At 40.7% G+C, this 18,747-nt stretch overlaps 1 protein-coding gene across 1 annotated transcript in view; it reads left to right on the forward strand.

Moving 5' to 3' along the window:
• Positions 1-17,423, forward strand: part of Aggf1 (angiogenic factor with G-patch and FHA domains 1) — a 30,690-nt gene extending 13,267 nt beyond the window's left edge. The window contains exons 9-14 of the mRNA XM_075976291.1: positions 5,902-6,003; positions 7,647-7,812; positions 8,697-8,779; positions 12,930-13,057; positions 14,661-14,760; positions 16,423-17,423. Coding sequence (XP_075832406.1) covers positions 5,902-6,003; positions 7,647-7,812; positions 8,697-8,779; positions 12,930-13,057; positions 14,661-14,760; positions 16,423-16,623 — 780 coding nt within the window. The 3' untranslated portion in view covers positions 16,624-17,423. The remainder of the gene's footprint in view (positions 1-5,901; positions 6,004-7,646; positions 7,813-8,696; positions 8,780-12,929; positions 13,058-14,660; positions 14,761-16,422) is intronic.
• Positions 17,424-18,747: the final 1,324 nt, after the last annotated feature.

Here is an 18,747-nt window from a genome sequence, read left to right on the forward strand (position 1 = left end):
AAAAAAAATGGAATTCATTTCCCATTATTATTAGGAAAGGCCTCCCCACCACTTGGTTGGAAGCGGGGAACTCTCCTCATCTACCTGTTCACTTATGTGTGCCTCCACAGAAAGCCCAACATGTAACTGCATTAGTAAAGAAATCCATCCCCCCTCTCAGCTAGGCAGGAATACAGGTGGAGTTTCTTGTGTGAAGTTTCTTGCTTTCGTTTGGTGTTAAAGAAACATTCTCTTGTAGGCAGATAATCTAGGAAACATGAGACTGATAGCACATACTACATATTCCTAGGTAGATGAAATTAGTATATTGATTCTTAAAATCTTTCAGGTTGCCATGAAAGAAAACAGAGACAAATACTTGGACATTGAATAGAAGCCTTTATGAGTTTTTAGAACATAGTAACACTGACACATCGGTAATTTTGACTAAGTTTGAAGCTTATGAGTTAAATTAAAAAGGCAGACAGTGGTGGCCATCACAAACTATGACAGGATTTATTTACATTCTCCAAGCCCATTGTGATGGCCAGTGAGTCAAGATACAGTCTGTTCACCCTGGAGACAATGTCATAACTAGACATCATCTAGTCTTTAGAATATGCAATACAAATGTGAAGCCAATGTTGAGTTTTTATTCACAGTCATTAAAAATTGTTTCTATTGGGAGCTCAGTTTAGAGGAGCTTTGTGGAATAAGATTTGGCAGTGTGAAAACACTTTGAAACTATATAATACTTTAGTTATTCTAGATGTATTAACTATAGAAAGTCATACACAGGCAGAGGAACTCGAGTGGCTGGGGAGACAGCTTAGCAGTTAGGAGCACATGCTACTCCAGAGGTTTGACCGCCTATATCAGGTGACTCACTGCACCTGTAGCTGTAGCCCTAGGGCATGTGGTGCCTCCCTCGGACTTTGCGGCCCTGTGCAGACCCACACATGGACCTACACCATACGCATAGTTAAAAATATTGAAGGAAACCTTTTAGAAAAAGATTTTCAGTAGAAATCAGAGAATCTCAAAATCAGTGGCAAACTTTATTTTTTATTTATTTTAAATTGTTTTTATAGAGCTATATATTTTCTTCCACAACCTTCCCTTCCTCTCCCCTCCCCTTCTACCCTCTTCCGTGGTCTCCATGCTCCCAGTTTACTCAGAAGATCTAGTGGCAACTTTATTACATATTGGTAGAGTCCTAGGAATTTTAAATTTTGATAAGAGCCAGATTTGATTAAGGATATCTATATTCTTTATATATGTATATATTTGGTTAAGGATATATATATATATATATACACATTAGTTTTTTTTTATTTTTTTTAATTTTAAGACCGAGTTTCTCTAAGTAGCCCTGGCTGTCCTGGAACTTGCCCTTTAGACCAGGCTGGTTTCAAACTCAGAGATTCACCTGCCTCTGCCTCCCAAGTGCTGGGATTAAGGGCATCCATCACCAGTGCTGGTTAAGGCAACAAGAATTCTCATAGACAGTGGGAATATGATTGATACATCCATTTGGAAAGCAATATGGCAGGTTTAATGTAAGATTAGAAATGTGCATATAGGTGCCAGATGATGACAGGGTGGCTCTTTAGGTTTAAGTGCTTGCTGCCAAGCCTGACAGTGTGGGTTTGATCCCAAGAAACTACATGGTGGCAGGAGAGACCTGGCTCCCACAAGTTGTCCTCTGACTCTACACATACCCCCTGGCACATCCATACCCTGAAATGCCCAGTGTGCACCCAGTGTACCCCACGTACACAATACACACAAAAAAATAAATGAAAAAATTTGCATATAGTGATTTGCATACAGTTCCATTTCCTAAGTGTCTTAGAGAAATAGCTGGATTGTGTGCAGATGCTGTACACACAAGAAGTCTCAGAGCAGGTTTTTTAGCTTAAAAAAATGTATGTGTTTTACTTGAATGTATATCTGTGTACTGGAATTGGATTTTCTGTGGGCCCCTAGCTCACAAGTAGTGACACGGAGACTTACCACCGATGAAAGCTAGCCTTAGCTTAGGCTTGTTCTCACAAGCTCTTAGAACTTAAATTAACCTGTTTTACCTTTTACCATGTGGCTTTTTACCTTTCTTTTATTCTGTATGTCCAGTTCCATGTCTGGGTGTCTCCTCTGCGCCTCAGTTATCTCCTCCTACTTCCTCTCTGTGCCCAAAAGTCCCACCTATGCCTCCTGCCCAGCTGTTGGCCATTCAGCTCTTTATTAAACCAATCACAGCAACACATCTTCACAGTATGCAAATATCCCACAACAGTGTATTACTTGGGTGTCTGTAAGAGGCCCAAAGAAGGTAATGGATTTCCTGAACTGGGGTTGCATATGGTGTAATGTTAGAATAAGGGCGGCGGGCTGCATCCCCGGCACCCAGCCGCCCGCACAGCTAGCTTTACCCGAAATAATTACACGGAAACTGTATTCTTTTAAACACCGCTTGGCCCATTATATCTAGCCTTTTCTCAGCTAACTCTCGCACCTGGACTAGCCCATTTCTAATAATCTATGTAGCCCAAGAGCTGGCTTACCAGGAATGATCTTAGCCTGCGTCTGCCTGGACTGGGAGAATCATGGCGACTCCCTGACTCAGCTTCTTTCTCCCAGCATTCTGTTCTGTTTACTCCTCCCACCTATGTTTTAACCTATCAGGGCCAAAGCAGTTTCTTTATTGCTTAATCAATGAAATCAACAGATTGATATATGACACTCCCACATCATTTCCCCTTTTTCTGTTTAAACAAAAAAAGGAAGGCTTTAACTTTAACATAGCAAAATTACATATAGCAAAACAGTTATCAAGCAAGAATTACAGTTACAATATTTATATCTATTTTATCTCTTATCATAATTAAGGAAAACTATAACTATCTATTCATTCTTCAACTCCATCAAAGACTCCAGAAGGATATAATACTACCTAAGTAAACAAGAAATAAGAAAACTCTAGAAATGACAGAAACATCTCGCTGCCTGGACAGTCACCCAAAGTTCTTTTGTACCATTGGGGCATCCATCTTCAGCCTTCAGGCCCATAGTATCCAGCAGACATTTTCATCAAGCAGGAAATTCCAAAGACAGTTCAGTCACTTTCTGCTGTATCCTGCAGAATGTCTCACAGACTCTTTCATGAGTCAGGAACCCCGAAAGACCATCTCACCTTTAGGCAAGTTCAGCAGTCCTTTCTCTGCAGGTTCTCTTTGTCCAGTTTATGCAACAGTCCAGGCAAGAACAGTTTCTTGCCCAAATGGCTATCAAACTCCGTAACAAGCCTCTTCAATGCCCATCTTCCTCTTGAAGTAGATTGGTGCCGCCAGGAGCAGACATGTCTCATTGTCATGAAAAGTCCTAAGTTATTAAAATATTTTAAATGCCATATTCTGCAGCCTTTGAGAGATATGAAGAATGCCTATCTGAAATATATCTCTATATATCTAGAAAATCTAAGTGACATGACTACAAACTTGACTATTATTTATGATTATCCATCAACAACCTATATTTCCTAATTATACATTACATTTTAAAAATGAACTACACAGTCACAACACCTTATTCAAGATCAGAAATACATATACATATAACAAAATTGACCTTAAAATCCAAACCAATGCAAATTATTCATACCTATATCATTTCCCCCTTTAAATGTAAAAGAACATTTATAAACAATATTTTGGGAACATGGGTGCAGTTTTTCTCTCCAAACTGCTTCCTGCTGAATGGGGGCGCTGTTAATCAGATCATTTAGGGTGTAACCTGTGTGCCAGGTTTATTTCAGTTGGCAGTTGAGTGAAGTAATTTTTTGAGAGTGTTCACAGGAACTTTTTGGGAGGTCGTGGTCTATCATACCATATCGGGATAGATGCAATCCACAGGGTCTGGTCCTCTGTGAAAACAAAAGAAGACCCTCTCCAAAGCATCATATCCTTAGACCCAAATTCTGAAATCGTAATACCCTTATATCTATTCTGGTTTAGCTTGGCAGCCCATGTAATGAAATGTCTCTCTGTTCTTAGCTCCTTCACAGTCAAAAATTTTAAAGAAAACACAATGTACATAATCCAGACTCTCTGTGAATTTTCCCTTTTTACATGGCTTATTTTTCTTTATTTCTTTTTATCTCTTAACTATCTATACTCTGTCTCTTTAAAGACTTTACCTTTTTTTAAAAAAAAAAACCATTAACTTTATTTTCTATATTTTTTTTCTTCTCTCTCTCAAGCCTACATACATTCATCCAACAGTGTGACTCATTTAGTGGTTTGAATCTGTCCTATTGTGAATCTGCAATTTTTTACTATCCAGGAGCACTTTTGATTTGCGCCTTTAAATCACTAGGCACTTAAGAATCTAAGCTGTGACATTTCTAGGTCAAAAACAGGTACTGCCTGCTGGCCCCGCGCAGTCCAACATGGCGGAGCGGCTCGTGCCTCTGATCCTTGCACATTGCACCACTAGCATGGCGGAGCTGCTTGTGCCTCTGAGCTGCGGCTGAGCCATTGGCATGGTCTCAGAGCACTCTCCTTCCGATCCCAAGTGGGAACACAAACATCCAGTCCCCTAAAAAGCCTTTGAAATGCTTTAAAGCCAGAGTTCACACTGGCAGCACAGCCCCAGGAAGCCGCGCTTTAAAATGACGCAGCGTTTTTTATGCTGCTGTTGCCGAATCAGGAAATCTCTCTACAGCATGCCACCAAAAAACAGCAAAAATCTGTGTTAAACTCTTTCTTCCTTATTTTTAAGCCTTCTCAGGTTTTTACGTGGATTTAGTCCATCACGTCTGGGCGCCTCTCTGTAGTAGTATGAGCGGCAGGGCTGCGTCCCAGGCACCCGGCCGCCCACATGGCTAGCTCTAGCTTAAGCCCCGAAATAATTACACGGACACTGTATTCTTTTAATCACTGCTTGGCCCATTTCTATCTAGCCTCTTCTAGGCTAACTCTCACACCTGGACTAGCCCATTTCTAATATTCTATGTAGCACAGCTAGGTGCGCTTACCGGGAAGATTCTAGCCTACGTCCATCCTGGGTCGGAGCTTCATCGCGTGCGTCTGCCCAGGAGCCGGGAGCATGGCGTCTCTGCTCCAGAGAGCAGAGCTGTCAGTCTGAGCTCACTTCCTCTTCCTCCCAGCATTCTGTTCTGTTTACTCCACCCACCTATGTTCTAAGCTATGAGCCCAAGCAGTTTATTACTTAACCAATTAAATCAACAGATTGATATATGACACTCCCACATCAGTGTAAGCCTTGGTGTGAATGACTGCTATGTGGGGGCTGGGAATCAAACCCTGGTCCTCTGGAAGAACAGCCAGTGCTCTTAACCACTGAGCCACTTGTCCAGCCTGATCACAGCAATATTTTTAAAGATAGTAATACCCTAGAAAGCCTAGGTATCCAGTTTTAGAAGCATTGACTGTGGGGCTGTTCATATAACAAAGGGAACAACTGTAGCCACTTCTTAGACAAGCTGCATGGTGTAATGCTAAGCCGCGAAGCAGAGCTGCAGAATATATGAATAACGTGCTCTGCAGCGAGGGAGGCTCAGTCCCTGTCCTGAAGAATGGAGAACTTGCTTCTGTAGGAAGTTCACGAGTGTTTCAACAGTTTGTATTGAGAATTACAATGATTTTAAATAGACACTGATAGTACTTATGTTAAAAAACAGAAGAGTCAGGATATATACGAATTTTTTGTCATAGTTGAAGGTGGAAGTATAGCCTCCATATTTTCTATCAGAGACCTGTAATAATTTGTATTGAGAAAAGCATTAAAAGAAATGCAAGAGAAATGATCAAAGACTGATAGCCACACCATTGCGCACTAGTGAATTAGCTCTGGGTTGAAAATGTGCAGTGCTTTATAATTGCTTGGTTGCTTTTCTTTAAGTTTCACGCAGAAATTTATTTCGACCATGACTTGCAAAGCTACGTCCTTGTGGATCAGGGCAGCCAGAATGGTACCATTGTCAACGGGAAACAGATTCTTCAGGTGAGTGAGTATGTAGTAATTGCCTCAGCTTCCTTGTTAGGGCTCAGGTCCTGGTCCTTATAGATAACATTTGGTTCAGATCAGAGTTCAAATCCAAGTGCGTAACTCGGTTGGAAATTTCCAGAAAGGGCTAGATAAAAAAAATATATAGTAGATGTTGGTCTGGTGGGTTTTGGCTTCTAGTTTTGTCTCTATTGCTACTTTTAGGTATGAATGTATAATGAAATTTATTTAGGTTAAATATTCTTAAAAAATTTTTGTGTGTTTACATGCATGTGGAGGTCACAGAATAACTTCATGGAGTTGCATCTCACTGACCCAGGACCGAATGAATATTCATATAAGCAGCTTTGGTGACCCTCTTTTTTCCTGCGTGCTGCTGTGAATTTAGCTCAGGTTCCTCCTGCATATTAAGCAGATGCCCTGCCTCCAATGGACCATTAGGCATCCCAAGCTGCCCTTTGTGCCCTTCTCGTGTGTTAATAAAAATAATGCTAAACTGGGGATTTGCTGAATACCAAATATCCTGACAAAGCAACTCCAGGAAGGAAGAGAACCGTCCATTATGGTGAGGAAGACCTGGCTGCAAAGCAGGTGGTTGTGTTCTGTCAGTCTTCAGGAAGCAGAGAGAAAATGCTAGCTCTGAGCTCACTTCCTCCTGTTTGCTCAGTCTAGGATCCTAGTCAATGGCTTGGTGCTGCCCATAGTTGAGGTGGGTCCTGACAGGCGTGCCCAGAGGTCACCCTGAACTCTCCACATGTAGTGTGCCCAGAGGTCACCCTGAACTCTCCACACGTGATGTGCCCAGAGGTCACCCTGAACTCTCCACATGTGGTGTGCCCAGAGGTCACCCTGAACTCTCCACACGTGATGTGCCCAAAGGTCACCCTGAACTCTCCACATGTGATGTGCCCAGAGGTCACCCTGAACTCTCCACACGTGGTGTGCCCAGAGGTCACCCTGAACTCTCCACATGTGGTGTGCCCAGAGGCAATAAGCGCTTCTAGATCCTGTCAAGTTGATCATCTAAACCATCATGGAGACCTTGTTCTTGTGCTTTAAAAGTGAAAGAAGGCAACTAAATTTCATGAAGGGATGAGAGGTGGCTCGGGGATTAAGAATACTCACTGTGCAACCATGAGGGCCAGAGTTGTGATCCCAGTGCCCATGTAACAAGTTACACACCTGCCTGAGCTCTGGCTCTGAGCAGTCTTAACCCCCTCTGCATGCACGTGTGCGCAAGCACACACACACAGAGGTAAATTTTTTTAAAAGAAGGCACTTTCCTCCTAACGTAACTCTCCTGTAATTATATGTTTTGCTAGTAGATTAAGTCCAGAGTGGGCTGGTAGGTAAGAAAATTGGTGAGTTTTAATAAGATCAAAATTATAAATAGCCTTTGGGGAATACTATAGGGAACTGTGGGATTGATCCGAGAGTTTGGTTCAGGGTAAATACATATTCTACCACTAAGTTACTGTCACGGTAGAGTGTTTCCCACAGTCCATCCATCAAGCTGTATAGGTGTGCATGTGTCTCCTTTCCTGGGTTTTCCTCATTATCATCAACATCTCTTACCATAGATAAAATATAACCATGTGACTATTTTGTGTTTTCTGTTTCATTAAAAATGTCTCATCTAGCCAAAAACTAAAAGTGATCCTTACGTCCTTGAACACGGTGATGAGGTGAAAATTGGGGAGACTGTGTTGTCTTTCCACATTCACCCCGGCAGCGAGACCTGCGATGGCTGTGAACCAGGGCAGGTCAGAGCTCACCTTCGCCTCGATAAGAAAGGCGAGCCTTTTGGTACGTGAAACACACTAAGTGTGGGTGTGATACTTTTTAGAACTTTAATTCACTAAGTATATAAAATGCAGTGTGGCCTGTCCCTCTCACCTCCCACCCTTTGTATCTCTGCCATGGGCTGAGATAGGTGAATGTGCCCGCCTGAGTGTAGTGATGGGGTTTGTGGACAGGAGGCGCTTCTGTGAGTGCTGCTGCAGTGCTGAGCATTTGTCCACTTGTGTGCGGTGCCTCGACTTAAAGTCTTTTGCAGAAATTGTATTTTTAAATTGGCTTTCAAAATAGTGATTTCCAGAGGGATTTTCATATATCCTTATAAGGTTTGACTAACCTGCATTCTAACCTCTTCATCTTCTCCCATCCACACTTAAACATTTAACCCTTCTTTCTCTTTTTGGGAGGGTGGTGTTCTGAGACAGGTTTTCTCTGTGTAGCTTAGAGCCTGTCCTGGAACTCTCTGTAGACCAGGCTGTCCTCAGACTCACAGATCTGCCTGCCTCTGCCTCCCGAGTGCTGGAATCCTCTTCTCCTATCACATGTGCCCCACTTTGCCCTCCCCCCTCACGGTCCCTTTCTGTAGACACATTTAAAGTTTTTCACATAGCAGAGTGAACAACACATTTTGTCTTATTTTATCTATTTATAATTTGAAAAAGACATTTTGTCTTTTTTCTGGTCCTGGGTTAGGTATCTTGGCATAATATTTTCCACTTGCTGATGAATGGATAGTAAAATATGATATACACAATGGAACTTTATTCTACTGTACTGAAAAATAAGATTATGAAATCTCCAAGAAAATACACTAAGTGAGATAAACTAGTGTGCTTTTTTAGTATTAGTTTTCTATAAAGTTTATTATATTCAAACTCAGTTTTTCCTTTTAGTTGGTCCAGCATTAAGTAAAGAGGAAAAGGAGTTGGAGAGAAGAAAAGCGCTAAAGAAAATACGAGTAAAGTATGGTTTACAGGTAACAATGTTGGATATTGTTTCATTTGTTCAGTGTACTAAGCACATTAAATATGATTAAGTGCTATTTACCATGACTACTTAGGTAATGTCTGTAGTTCTGGTGTTCATAACTGCTGAAGTTGGAGTTGAAAATGTAGCGGTTATGTTTAAGTAGATAGTTAAGAGTTTCCAATAAATTCACTAAACAGCTGAAGGGGAAGATGCCGCTGCAAGCTCTGGTGCACAGCTGTGTGGACCTGAATTGAGTCCAGAAGTAGACCCAGGTATTTGCATTGCATGTAGAAAACTTGATGTTTAAAATGATATAAACGTAATGAGATGGAGAAAGCATGCCTGCCCCTCTCCCCCCAATAAATGCTGCTACCTAGAATGATTGGATGGCCAAATTCAAAGAACAGAACCCAAAAAGTGAACGATAGGAACAAGAAGAGTGTTGGTCCATGTTATATACCTTGTAAAATGTGTTACTGACGTAAACGTAGAAATGTAAAATGTGTTTGCAAGGTAATTCACTAGGTAGAGAAACTTGCTGCCAAGCTTGAGGCCCTAAGTTTGGTACCGGGACCCACATGGTAGAAGGAAAGGACTGACTCTCACAAACTGTCCTCAGACCTCCATGGGGGCGGGTTAGCACATGGGTAAACACAAAAATGACTGACTAATGTAGATGTAACAAAGTCTTTAAAATGTGAATGAAAGAAACAAAACTTGTGGGAATTTGTCCCCATCGATACTAGTTACTGAATTCAGGACCTCTAGCATGCTAGCACTGAACTATATCCCTAACCTCAGGAAATCTTTCTTTGAAAGAAAGGATTGGGTTGCTAGGCATTAATGGTGCACCCCTTTAATCCCAGCACTCAGGAGGCAGAGGCAGGCCAAGCTCTGTAAGCAGAGATTGCTTGTTCATTCCCGGCCACCCAGACCTGAATAATCACACTATATTAATTACAACACTCTTTGGCTGATGTCTCAGGTGTATTTTTAGCTAGCTCTTACATCTTAAATTAACCCATTTCTATTAATCTGTATTGCCACGAGGCTGTGGCCTACCAGTAAGGTTCCAGTGTTCAGGCATCTTTCTCCTATGGCAACTACAAGATGTCTCGCTGACTCTGCCTACTCTCTCTCTATATATATCTCTTCCAGCCTGGCTATATTCTGCCCTGCCATAGGTCGAAGCAGCTTCTTCATTAGCCAATGCTAATAAAACATATTATTTATACAGAGGGGAATCCCACATCATCTCCCCTTTTCTGTCTAATTTTAAAAGGAATGTTTTAACTTTAACAGATTAAATTATGTATAACAAGACAGGTATCAAGTAAGAATTGCAGTTATAATATTTAGTCCATTTACATGTGGCTAATTAAGGAAAATATTATCTATCATGTCTTTTTGAGTCTAAAGTTTTATTTCTAATTTATCTTTTATTATTACTAAGGAAAACTATAACTATCTGTCTTCAACTCTTCAAAGACCCCAGAAGGATATACTATTAATTAAGTAACAGGAAGTGCATTATAAACAACTTTATAAGCAAAGTTCTAGAATTGACAGACATCTTGCTGCCTGGACAGTCACCCAAAGTTCTTTTGTAACATTGGGGATCCATTGTCAGCCTACAGGCCCATAGTATCTGGCAGACTTTTCTGTGAAGCAGGAAATAAGAAGATCTATCTGTTCTGCCTTGTACTGGCAAAGTTCATCAGTTGCTTTCTTCTGTGTCCTGCAGAATGTCTGGCAGACTCTTTCATGAAGCAGGGAATCCTGAAGGACCATCTCACTTTCTTTTTAGCAAGTTTCTCAGTCATTTTTCTGTGGCTCCTGCATGTTCAGTTCATACAGAATACCATGAAGCACTCCAGGCAAGAGCAATTTCTTGCCCAAATGGCTAACAAACTCCATAGGAGCCTCTTTGATGCCCATCATCCTCTTGAAGTAGACTGGTGCTGCCAGAATCAGACATGTCTCACTGTTGAGAAAAGTCTAAGTTCTTAAAGCATTTTAAATGCCATATTCTATAGGTCTTTAAAGTGTTGAAGATTATATATCTTCAACATATATATATATATCTGTATATCTAGAAAGCTTAGCTAACGTGACTACAAATTTGACTATTATAGAAGACTATTGATCTGTATTTTTTAATTATACGTACATTTTTAAATGAGCTGCATAAACACATACCTTAAACAAAAATAGAAATATACATATACCAAATTGACCTTAAATTTGTATCAATAAACCAAAGTCTATACTAGTGAAAAGTATTTATTTCTATATCATACCCCTCTTTAAATGAAAACATTTATAAACAATCGTTTGGGGAATTTGGGCATAGTTTTTCCAAAGTGCTTCCAGCTGTTTGTTGGATGAAGTATTTTTAGGGTTCATGGAGACCTTTTGGGGTCTTGTCCTATCAAATCACATTAGCCTGGAAGGAATTCACAGGTTCTCATCCTCTGTGGAAACAAAAGCAGATCCTCTTTTTTAAAGTAACATATCCTTAGACCCAAATTTTGAAGTTAAGATACCTTTATGTTGAATTAATTTATCAGCCCCCAGAAACAAATGTCTCTCTGCAGTCAAAAAATTTAAAGAAAACACAATAATATGCATAACCCAGACTTTCTGTGCATTTTTATCTTTACATGGCTCATTTTTCTTTACTCTTTTAATCTATGACTATGTGTACTCTTATATTACTTTTATTGTCTCTTTAAAGACTTTGTTTTATTTTTTAAAGCTATTTTTTTGTTACTGTCTATACTCTTTTTTTCTCTCTCCCACGCCTACTGTACATTTTTAAAACATACCGTGTCTCGTTTAGAGGCCTTTTATGTCTGAATCTGTCTGATTGTGTATCTGAAATGTTTTTCTGACAAGGAGCTTTTTGTTGTTGTTGTTGTTTTCTTTTTTCTTAAGAGGGCATGGCAAGGACCATCTCCATGGCCCTGCCTGTTTCCCGGTCCAGCATGGTAGAGAGCAGAAAATGGGACAAAGCTAAGAACTCAAAGCCCTTCCCAGAGACATACGTCTCCTGCAAGGCTCTGCCTGCTAAAGGTCCCATTACCTCCCAAACAGCACCACCAGCTGGGGACCAAGTGTTAAATACATGAGTTTGTGGGGGTGGGGGAAACCCTATGTTTAAAAAGAAAAGAAAGGTACTAGATTTTAGCAGACACTTTCCAAAGAAGATACTGTTGGAAAGTAAAGACAACCCCCCCCCCCAGAAAAAAATCAGTAAGCGATTACTACAGTGAGATATCAGTGAGCATCTATAGAACGGCCATACCAGTCATTCACAGGGTGTTCAGGAAACTGATGCTCTTGTATGGCTGGTAGGAGTGTTGAATGGTGCGGTTATTCTGGGAACACAGTGTGGTAACTTTAAAAGTTAGAAGGGCTGGAGGTGTATCTGCCATTCCAGCTTACAATAGTTTTCTACAGAGCCTGATAGCAAATGTTTGTTCTTGTGTTTTAGTAACACTTTCAAACTGAGAGAGATTCAGATGTATTTTAAATATGGATAAACAAACCATGCTGTAGTCTTATAGTGGAGTACCATTTATAAAATGCAGGGACTGTTGAAACTGGGTGTAACCTGGGTGCTACTACCACACCTGGGTGCATGCACCTTTACCATGAGCCTGCTGTACTGTGTTAGGTTCTTTGGGATCCCTAGAGAAGTGGGAAGTAGATTTTCTCTCAATCCTAGGGGTTCAGGCTTTATTATTATGAGTGCACACCTGATGTGTATGTGGGCATGCATGCCACAGTGCCTTGTGGAGGTCAGAGGACAGCTCTGTGAAGGTGGTGCTCTTCCATTTTCATAAGGAATAGGAATGGGGCTCTAGTCTCTAGGCCCCAGTGTGAGTGCCTTTACCCGTTGAGCCATTGAGTACTAGTTCATATGACCATAGAAGGCCACAGCAGCAAGTGAAAAGTAGACTGGATTTTCAGCATATTATCTCCTTGTTTTGTTTTGTTTTTAATTTTGTTTTGTTTATTTTGTGATACAACTTGAAAGCATTTTTAGCCACTTGTTTTCATTCATGTCTGGAGAGTTGCCATTGAACCATATTTACTAAATTATATTTTTATTTGCTTTCTTTTTTCTCAATCAATGGTTTGTGATGGTTAAGAATACAGACTACGAAGATGAAAAAGCGTTGAAGAATCCAAAATATAAAGACAGAGCTGGAAAACGCAGGGAGCAGGTTGGAAGCGAAGGAACTTTCCAAAGAGATGATGCCCCTGCGTCTGTTCACTCGTGAGTGTTGACTGACACCTGTGTGATGGTCCTTATTAAGTTTTTTGACTGACTATGGTAAAGTGTCTTTGATAATCAACATGAAAAATGTGATTTTTGAGGACTATAATATGACCACACTTTGTATTAAATTGGCTGCATTATTTTTCATTCTTGATTGAGTCAGATTGAATCTTCCATGCAGAAATGAAAATTATAAAATTGTGATTTTTCTCCCTTGTTCTCACACTGTATCACTTGTGCACACCAGGTTGTAGCATGAATAATGAAAAACCAGAGACAGACACTGGGGTTCAACCTGAAGATCAGGAAAACAAAGCAGTTAGCCACTGACTCTATCTCAGACCAAAAATAGGTGGTCCTGCCTCCATGAATCCTCAGATGAATATCAGACCTGTCTCCTCCTGTTATATATTCTTCTATAGTGCTGGGATTAAAGGCGTGCACCACCACTGCCTGGCCTGTATGGCTGACTAGTGTGGCTGCTGGGATTACGGGTGTGCGCCACCACTGCCTGGCCTCTATGGCTGACTAGTGTGGCTGCTGGGATTACAGGTGTGCGCCACCACTGCCTGGCCTGTATGGCTGACTAGTGTCACATTCTGCATTCTGGCCTTCAGGCAGGCTTTATTTATTAAAACACAGTATATACCAGTATAAAGTTTAAATAGTTACAGTTGCAGTAACTTTTCCTTTACCATTTGTAGAATGGGATGTTCTGCTCTGCATGGAATCAGTTGATGAAATGCAGTGTTATTACAAACAGATGCAGCAGGCAGCAGGACAAACACGGTAACAATAGAACATTTCTTACGTTGGAGAGCATGAAGATTACATTAGATTTAAATTAGACGGAAAGAGTGACCAACTTGGCCTGCGTCACTTGGTATATTATAAAAGAAGCTAAAAGTCACTCTCACACAGTGAGACAGTAATAAAACAAAATCAAAACTCTCGCATTAACAAATCCATCACACAGAATGCAAGTAGGGAACAAAGGGCTCTGTTTCCCTTTCATTGGTACGTTCCTATGTGTGGAAAGTCATACTGTTCTGTGCTGGCTGTTCCAGCTTGTGGGACTGTGGAAATCCAGCTCACTGAGAGTGCACGTTTCATGGACAAGAAGTGCACAAGTGTCAGTAACCTTTGACCTGTGCTAATCCCTGCCCTGTTCTCCTTCCTAAAGTCGATCTCTGTCTGTCCTGACAGCAGAGCTTCCACTGACTCTGAAGCTTTAAGTGACTGGAGCAGTGCAGTATTCATGTGGCATCTGCATTCTTTTGTCCAGTGTGGCTTTGTTTGATACAGCTTCCTTTCATTGCCATAGAACTTCCTTTATGAATTCCTCAGTCTGTCTGTGTGTGGGTATCTCATTAATGTGAGTTGCTTATGATTTGTTGCCATTAGGTTTGCTTGCTTGCACATATGTCATTACATGCATTTCCGTTAGTTGCATCTATGGAGTAGAATTTGTGTCCTCTACTTTATGAGTTATCAGTTTTTTTAAAGTAGCTGTACCAGTTACTTTTAATGCAGGAGTTTATTGTACATATGGCCTTAAAAGTTTTTATAAATCAGTTATCATCTTAATTTTCCTCTACAGTGAAATTACAGACAGCAACAAAGGCCGGAAGATGTTGGAGAAGATGGGTTGGAGAAAGGGAGAGGGCCTGGGAAAGGATGGTGGAGGAATGAAAACACCGGTAAGATGTGTTTTCTTTCATTCATAAATCTTTGACTATACATTGCCAGGCTCTGGGGCTATAGTAGTAACCCAGAACAGAAACTATTAAGGCCTTTATTGTGTTCTTACTTAGCACATGTGGGTTTTGTTTTGGGAAAGCCTTGTTAGATTTTTTTTTTCCCTTAAATCAAGTCTATTAAAGTGTTATTTCCTGAGTCAAAGGTTTTCTTGTGCTTTTTAGTTGTGTGGGTTTCTGGGTTGTTTGTTTTACCATGTTGGGTGCTAAACCCAGGGCCTTAAACATGTTAAACAAGCTCTCTTGCCAAGCTACTCTCAGTCCTTTTAAAATTTTTAAATGACATTCTTACTAGTCTGGTGCTGAACATTGCAGGACCAATTAGTGTTTGTTTCCCTGTAGGCGGATTCTGCATTAGCTGAAGAATCTATTGTGCTTAAGCAACCCAGGGCTCTGTATGTACAATACAAAGAATAATGTCTAGAAACAATGCATCAGTTAAATTCTGTAATCCCATAGTTGATAGGAGATAACAGTTTTCTTTAACTCTCTCTCTAAAGTACTTTTGACAGTAGAGCTTTATGTAGTACTTGATAAACTGCCAAAACAGACAGACCACCAGCATGGATATGTGTCAGTTTTCTCATGTTTATTGTAGCATGATGGGAAGAATGTCTTATTATTAGACCCTGAGTATGTATGGGCCTTATCACTGAGTCTTTGGGCGTGTTTGAAGTTACATCATTTGTGTAAGGTGGGCATGATAAGAACCATGTTCAAGGGTGTCCTGTAGGTAAAGCCTCCTCTACCCATTTTAATGCTTAGTCTTGTACATTTACTTAGGTGAGGCTAGGCAGTGGTTTAAATAGACCGTGGCCTTTAGTTTTGATTAGAATGGAATGATACACTCTGCACCATTCCAGTGTGTCCCTCGGTGTCTCTGGACTGAGCAGTCTAGTATAGCTATGAATGCAGCTGAAATAAAGCATAAACTTACATAAAACATAATGGGAGTTTTTCATCACAATTGAAAAGGTCATGGCTGTCTAAGGACCATTTTTTAAATAGAGTTAGCTGTACTTAGGTCTGGCAAGACAGTGCAGACACAGTGAGTGAGCTTAAGTTCCGTGGGAAATAGTGTAGTAAGTAGTCCGTTTGCTTGTTTGTCCTGGCCACCCAGAACCAAAATAACCTCACAGAACTATTTTAATTAAATCACTGCTTGGCCCATTAGCTCTAGCTTCTTACCGGCTAACTCTTACATATTAGTTTAACCCATTTAATCTGTGTATTGCCACAAGGTTGTGGCTTACCCGATAAAATTCCCAGCATCTGTCTCCAGCAGCTCCATGGTTTCCTCCCCGACTCTGCCCTTCTTTCTCCCAGCATTCAGTTCTGTCTTCCCTGCCTGTCTATGTTCTGCCCTATCAAAAGGCCAAGACAGTTTCTTTATTTATTAATGGTAATGACAGCACACAGAGGGGATTCCCACATCAAAATAGTACATATATTCCTATATGTATTCATGCATTTGACGTGTTTTCCTCACATGAGCCTTTAATATGTCAAAGAATTATAGGAAGCCGTCTTTACCCAGAGTGGCCCATAGCAGGTTTTGGTGTGTTTGGGTTCTAAAACAAGTTCTTTGTTCAACTTTCATAATAGATCCAGCTTCAGCTTCGACGGACACATGCGGGCTTGGGTACAGGGAAGCCGTCCTCAATTGATGATTTCCACTTTCTCCAGAATAAGAGCAAAAAGAACTGGGACAAAGCAAGAGAGAGGTTTGCAGAAAACTTCACAGATACTAAACCTCTGAAAGATGCAGCAGGGGCTGTGCCGTGGGTGAAGGGGACTGCAGAATGAAGGTCTGTCACAGGAAAGACTGGAGCTTTGAAAAGATTTTGGAAACTTTTATTGTACAAACTTGGGTTCCCAAAATGTCAGTGACGGGGGGAGCTCGTCAGATGGCCCTCCTGCTCCACGCATGTGTGCTTTACAGTTTGCAGAGAGCATTTTCCCTAGCAAGCAGGAGCTGAATGAACGCATGCAGGAAGTGGACTGCAGGTCACGGAGCACAGGCGGAGCTTGTCAGACTTGGTTGTTTATACTGTCATTCACCATACCTGTAGAGGGCCACTAGACATGTCAGCAAAATCCAAGTGACCAGTAGTGACCTCAGTGGACATTTGTCCTGTCTCCCTGTGCCCGTTGTTTGAAGATGCACAGACAAGAAATTCTATGTGTGTACTTGTTTACACCTTTAGAACTTAGGCTTTTGTTTTTTTTTTTTTAATTGAGAAACCGTGAGTAGTGGAGCATAATCTTATCCTGAAATAACTGCAGTAAATTAAGAACTGATGAGCAGGTAATGTGTTATAGGAAATTAGTCTCAAACTGTTTTCTTCTGTGAAGAATGTTGATTTGTACTATATATTCAGCATTTGCCTTTGGGTTTTTCCTAGCTGAAGAAATATTTGATAGAAACCACTGGGTGTGTATTGGCGTATTCAATGTGCTAGCATTTTTAGTTTTGATAAACACCATTGCAGGCAATGGGATCGTGCCAGAGAAATCTGACAGCTAGTACAGATGATCACTTAGCCAAGGCTTCAAACACAAACATTTCCTGGAAATGTCTTCAAATGCAATAAAAAAAATATTAAAGACTTGATTTCTTGAATAAATGAATAAATATTGGTCTCCTTTGTATATGCAACCAGCCAGAATTGTCCTCTTTGCACTGGCAGACCAGTGGTGAGAGGAAAAGCCTTTGTCTCATTCACAGCTGTTCACTGGGAAGTTGATGCTGGAACTGTCTCTTTTTTTTTTGGGGGGGGGGGTAGTAAGTATAAACTGTAGCTCCCATCTGCAAAAAAGAAAAATGTCTTCAAGATTCAGAACAAGTGCAGGAAATTCTGATAATGAAAGAGATAAACAGTCATGGAAATAATTCATAATTAAAAGTTGCTCGTGGATCTCACCCCCTAGTGGTACAGGGCATGTGGTGGTGGGCGCTGAGGAGTCAGTTATGACTGGAGGAGAGAAAGACCAGTTGACAAGGCCCCAGAGGGCTGGGTGGGAGAATTTGGCCTTATAATTCCTCATTTGGATACTGTTTCTTTGTGTCCTTACACATGCATTCGCGCACACACACGCGCGAGCAACTTGGAGGCAGCAGGAGTGCTCTGCTATTTCTCTAAAATAGAAATCAAAATTATATTTTGGTGTTGTTTTCCCGACCTGGTGGCAGCAGACAGTCAGAGCAGGTTTGCCTCTGCTGGTTCTCCCTCGTGAGCTCAGTAAATGACAGCTATTTCCCACCTTTAGTCTACTTTGGGGGCAAGTGCTTTTCTAGGAGTTTTTGCTAAGAAAATGGAAAACTAGAAAACAGTAGTAAAAGCTGAAATGTATGTGCATAGTACTTGCATTCTTAAACCACTTGGCAGGTCTAAAAAGCTCAGGGCCTCACTGTGTTATTAATGTACTGAATAAATGTCTGCTTCTGTCTGGAATTTTATCATACATGTCTCTATCATACAACAAAAGAGATGTATGTGTAACCAATTGGTAAACTGTCAATGTAGAACATATGTGAGCTTCTATTGGCTTAGAAGCATAAATGTGAGCTATATACAATTTAGATCTTGCATAAAATTGTTTTAAATGCAAATTTTAAGTAGTACTTTATTCACATCGTACAGATTTGCTAATTTACATAGTAGCTTTTAAGTTCTTGTTTTAAATTGAACTACAAGTTACTGAATTTTAATCAACATCTTATTTTTGTCCAGAACATGAGAAATTTACAGTTGGGGACTGAAGAAGCCATCCACTGTACCAGAAATCATTTTCTGGTGTTAAATAGCTAATGGAAGCTCTCCTCACAAAGAGAGGATTCCCCCAGCGTTTGAGAAAGGGTTATTCCAGCATTTCCTCTTTACTGATTCTGAACTTCAGATTGCTCCACCCAGCTCTGAAGGCTTCCAG

The sequence above is a fragment of the Microtus pennsylvanicus genome, chromosome 6 (assembly GCF_037038515.1).
Source record: "Microtus pennsylvanicus isolate mMicPen1 chromosome 6, mMicPen1.hap1, whole genome shotgun sequence".
NCBI lineage: Eukaryota > Metazoa > Chordata > Mammalia > Rodentia > Cricetidae > Microtus > Microtus pennsylvanicus.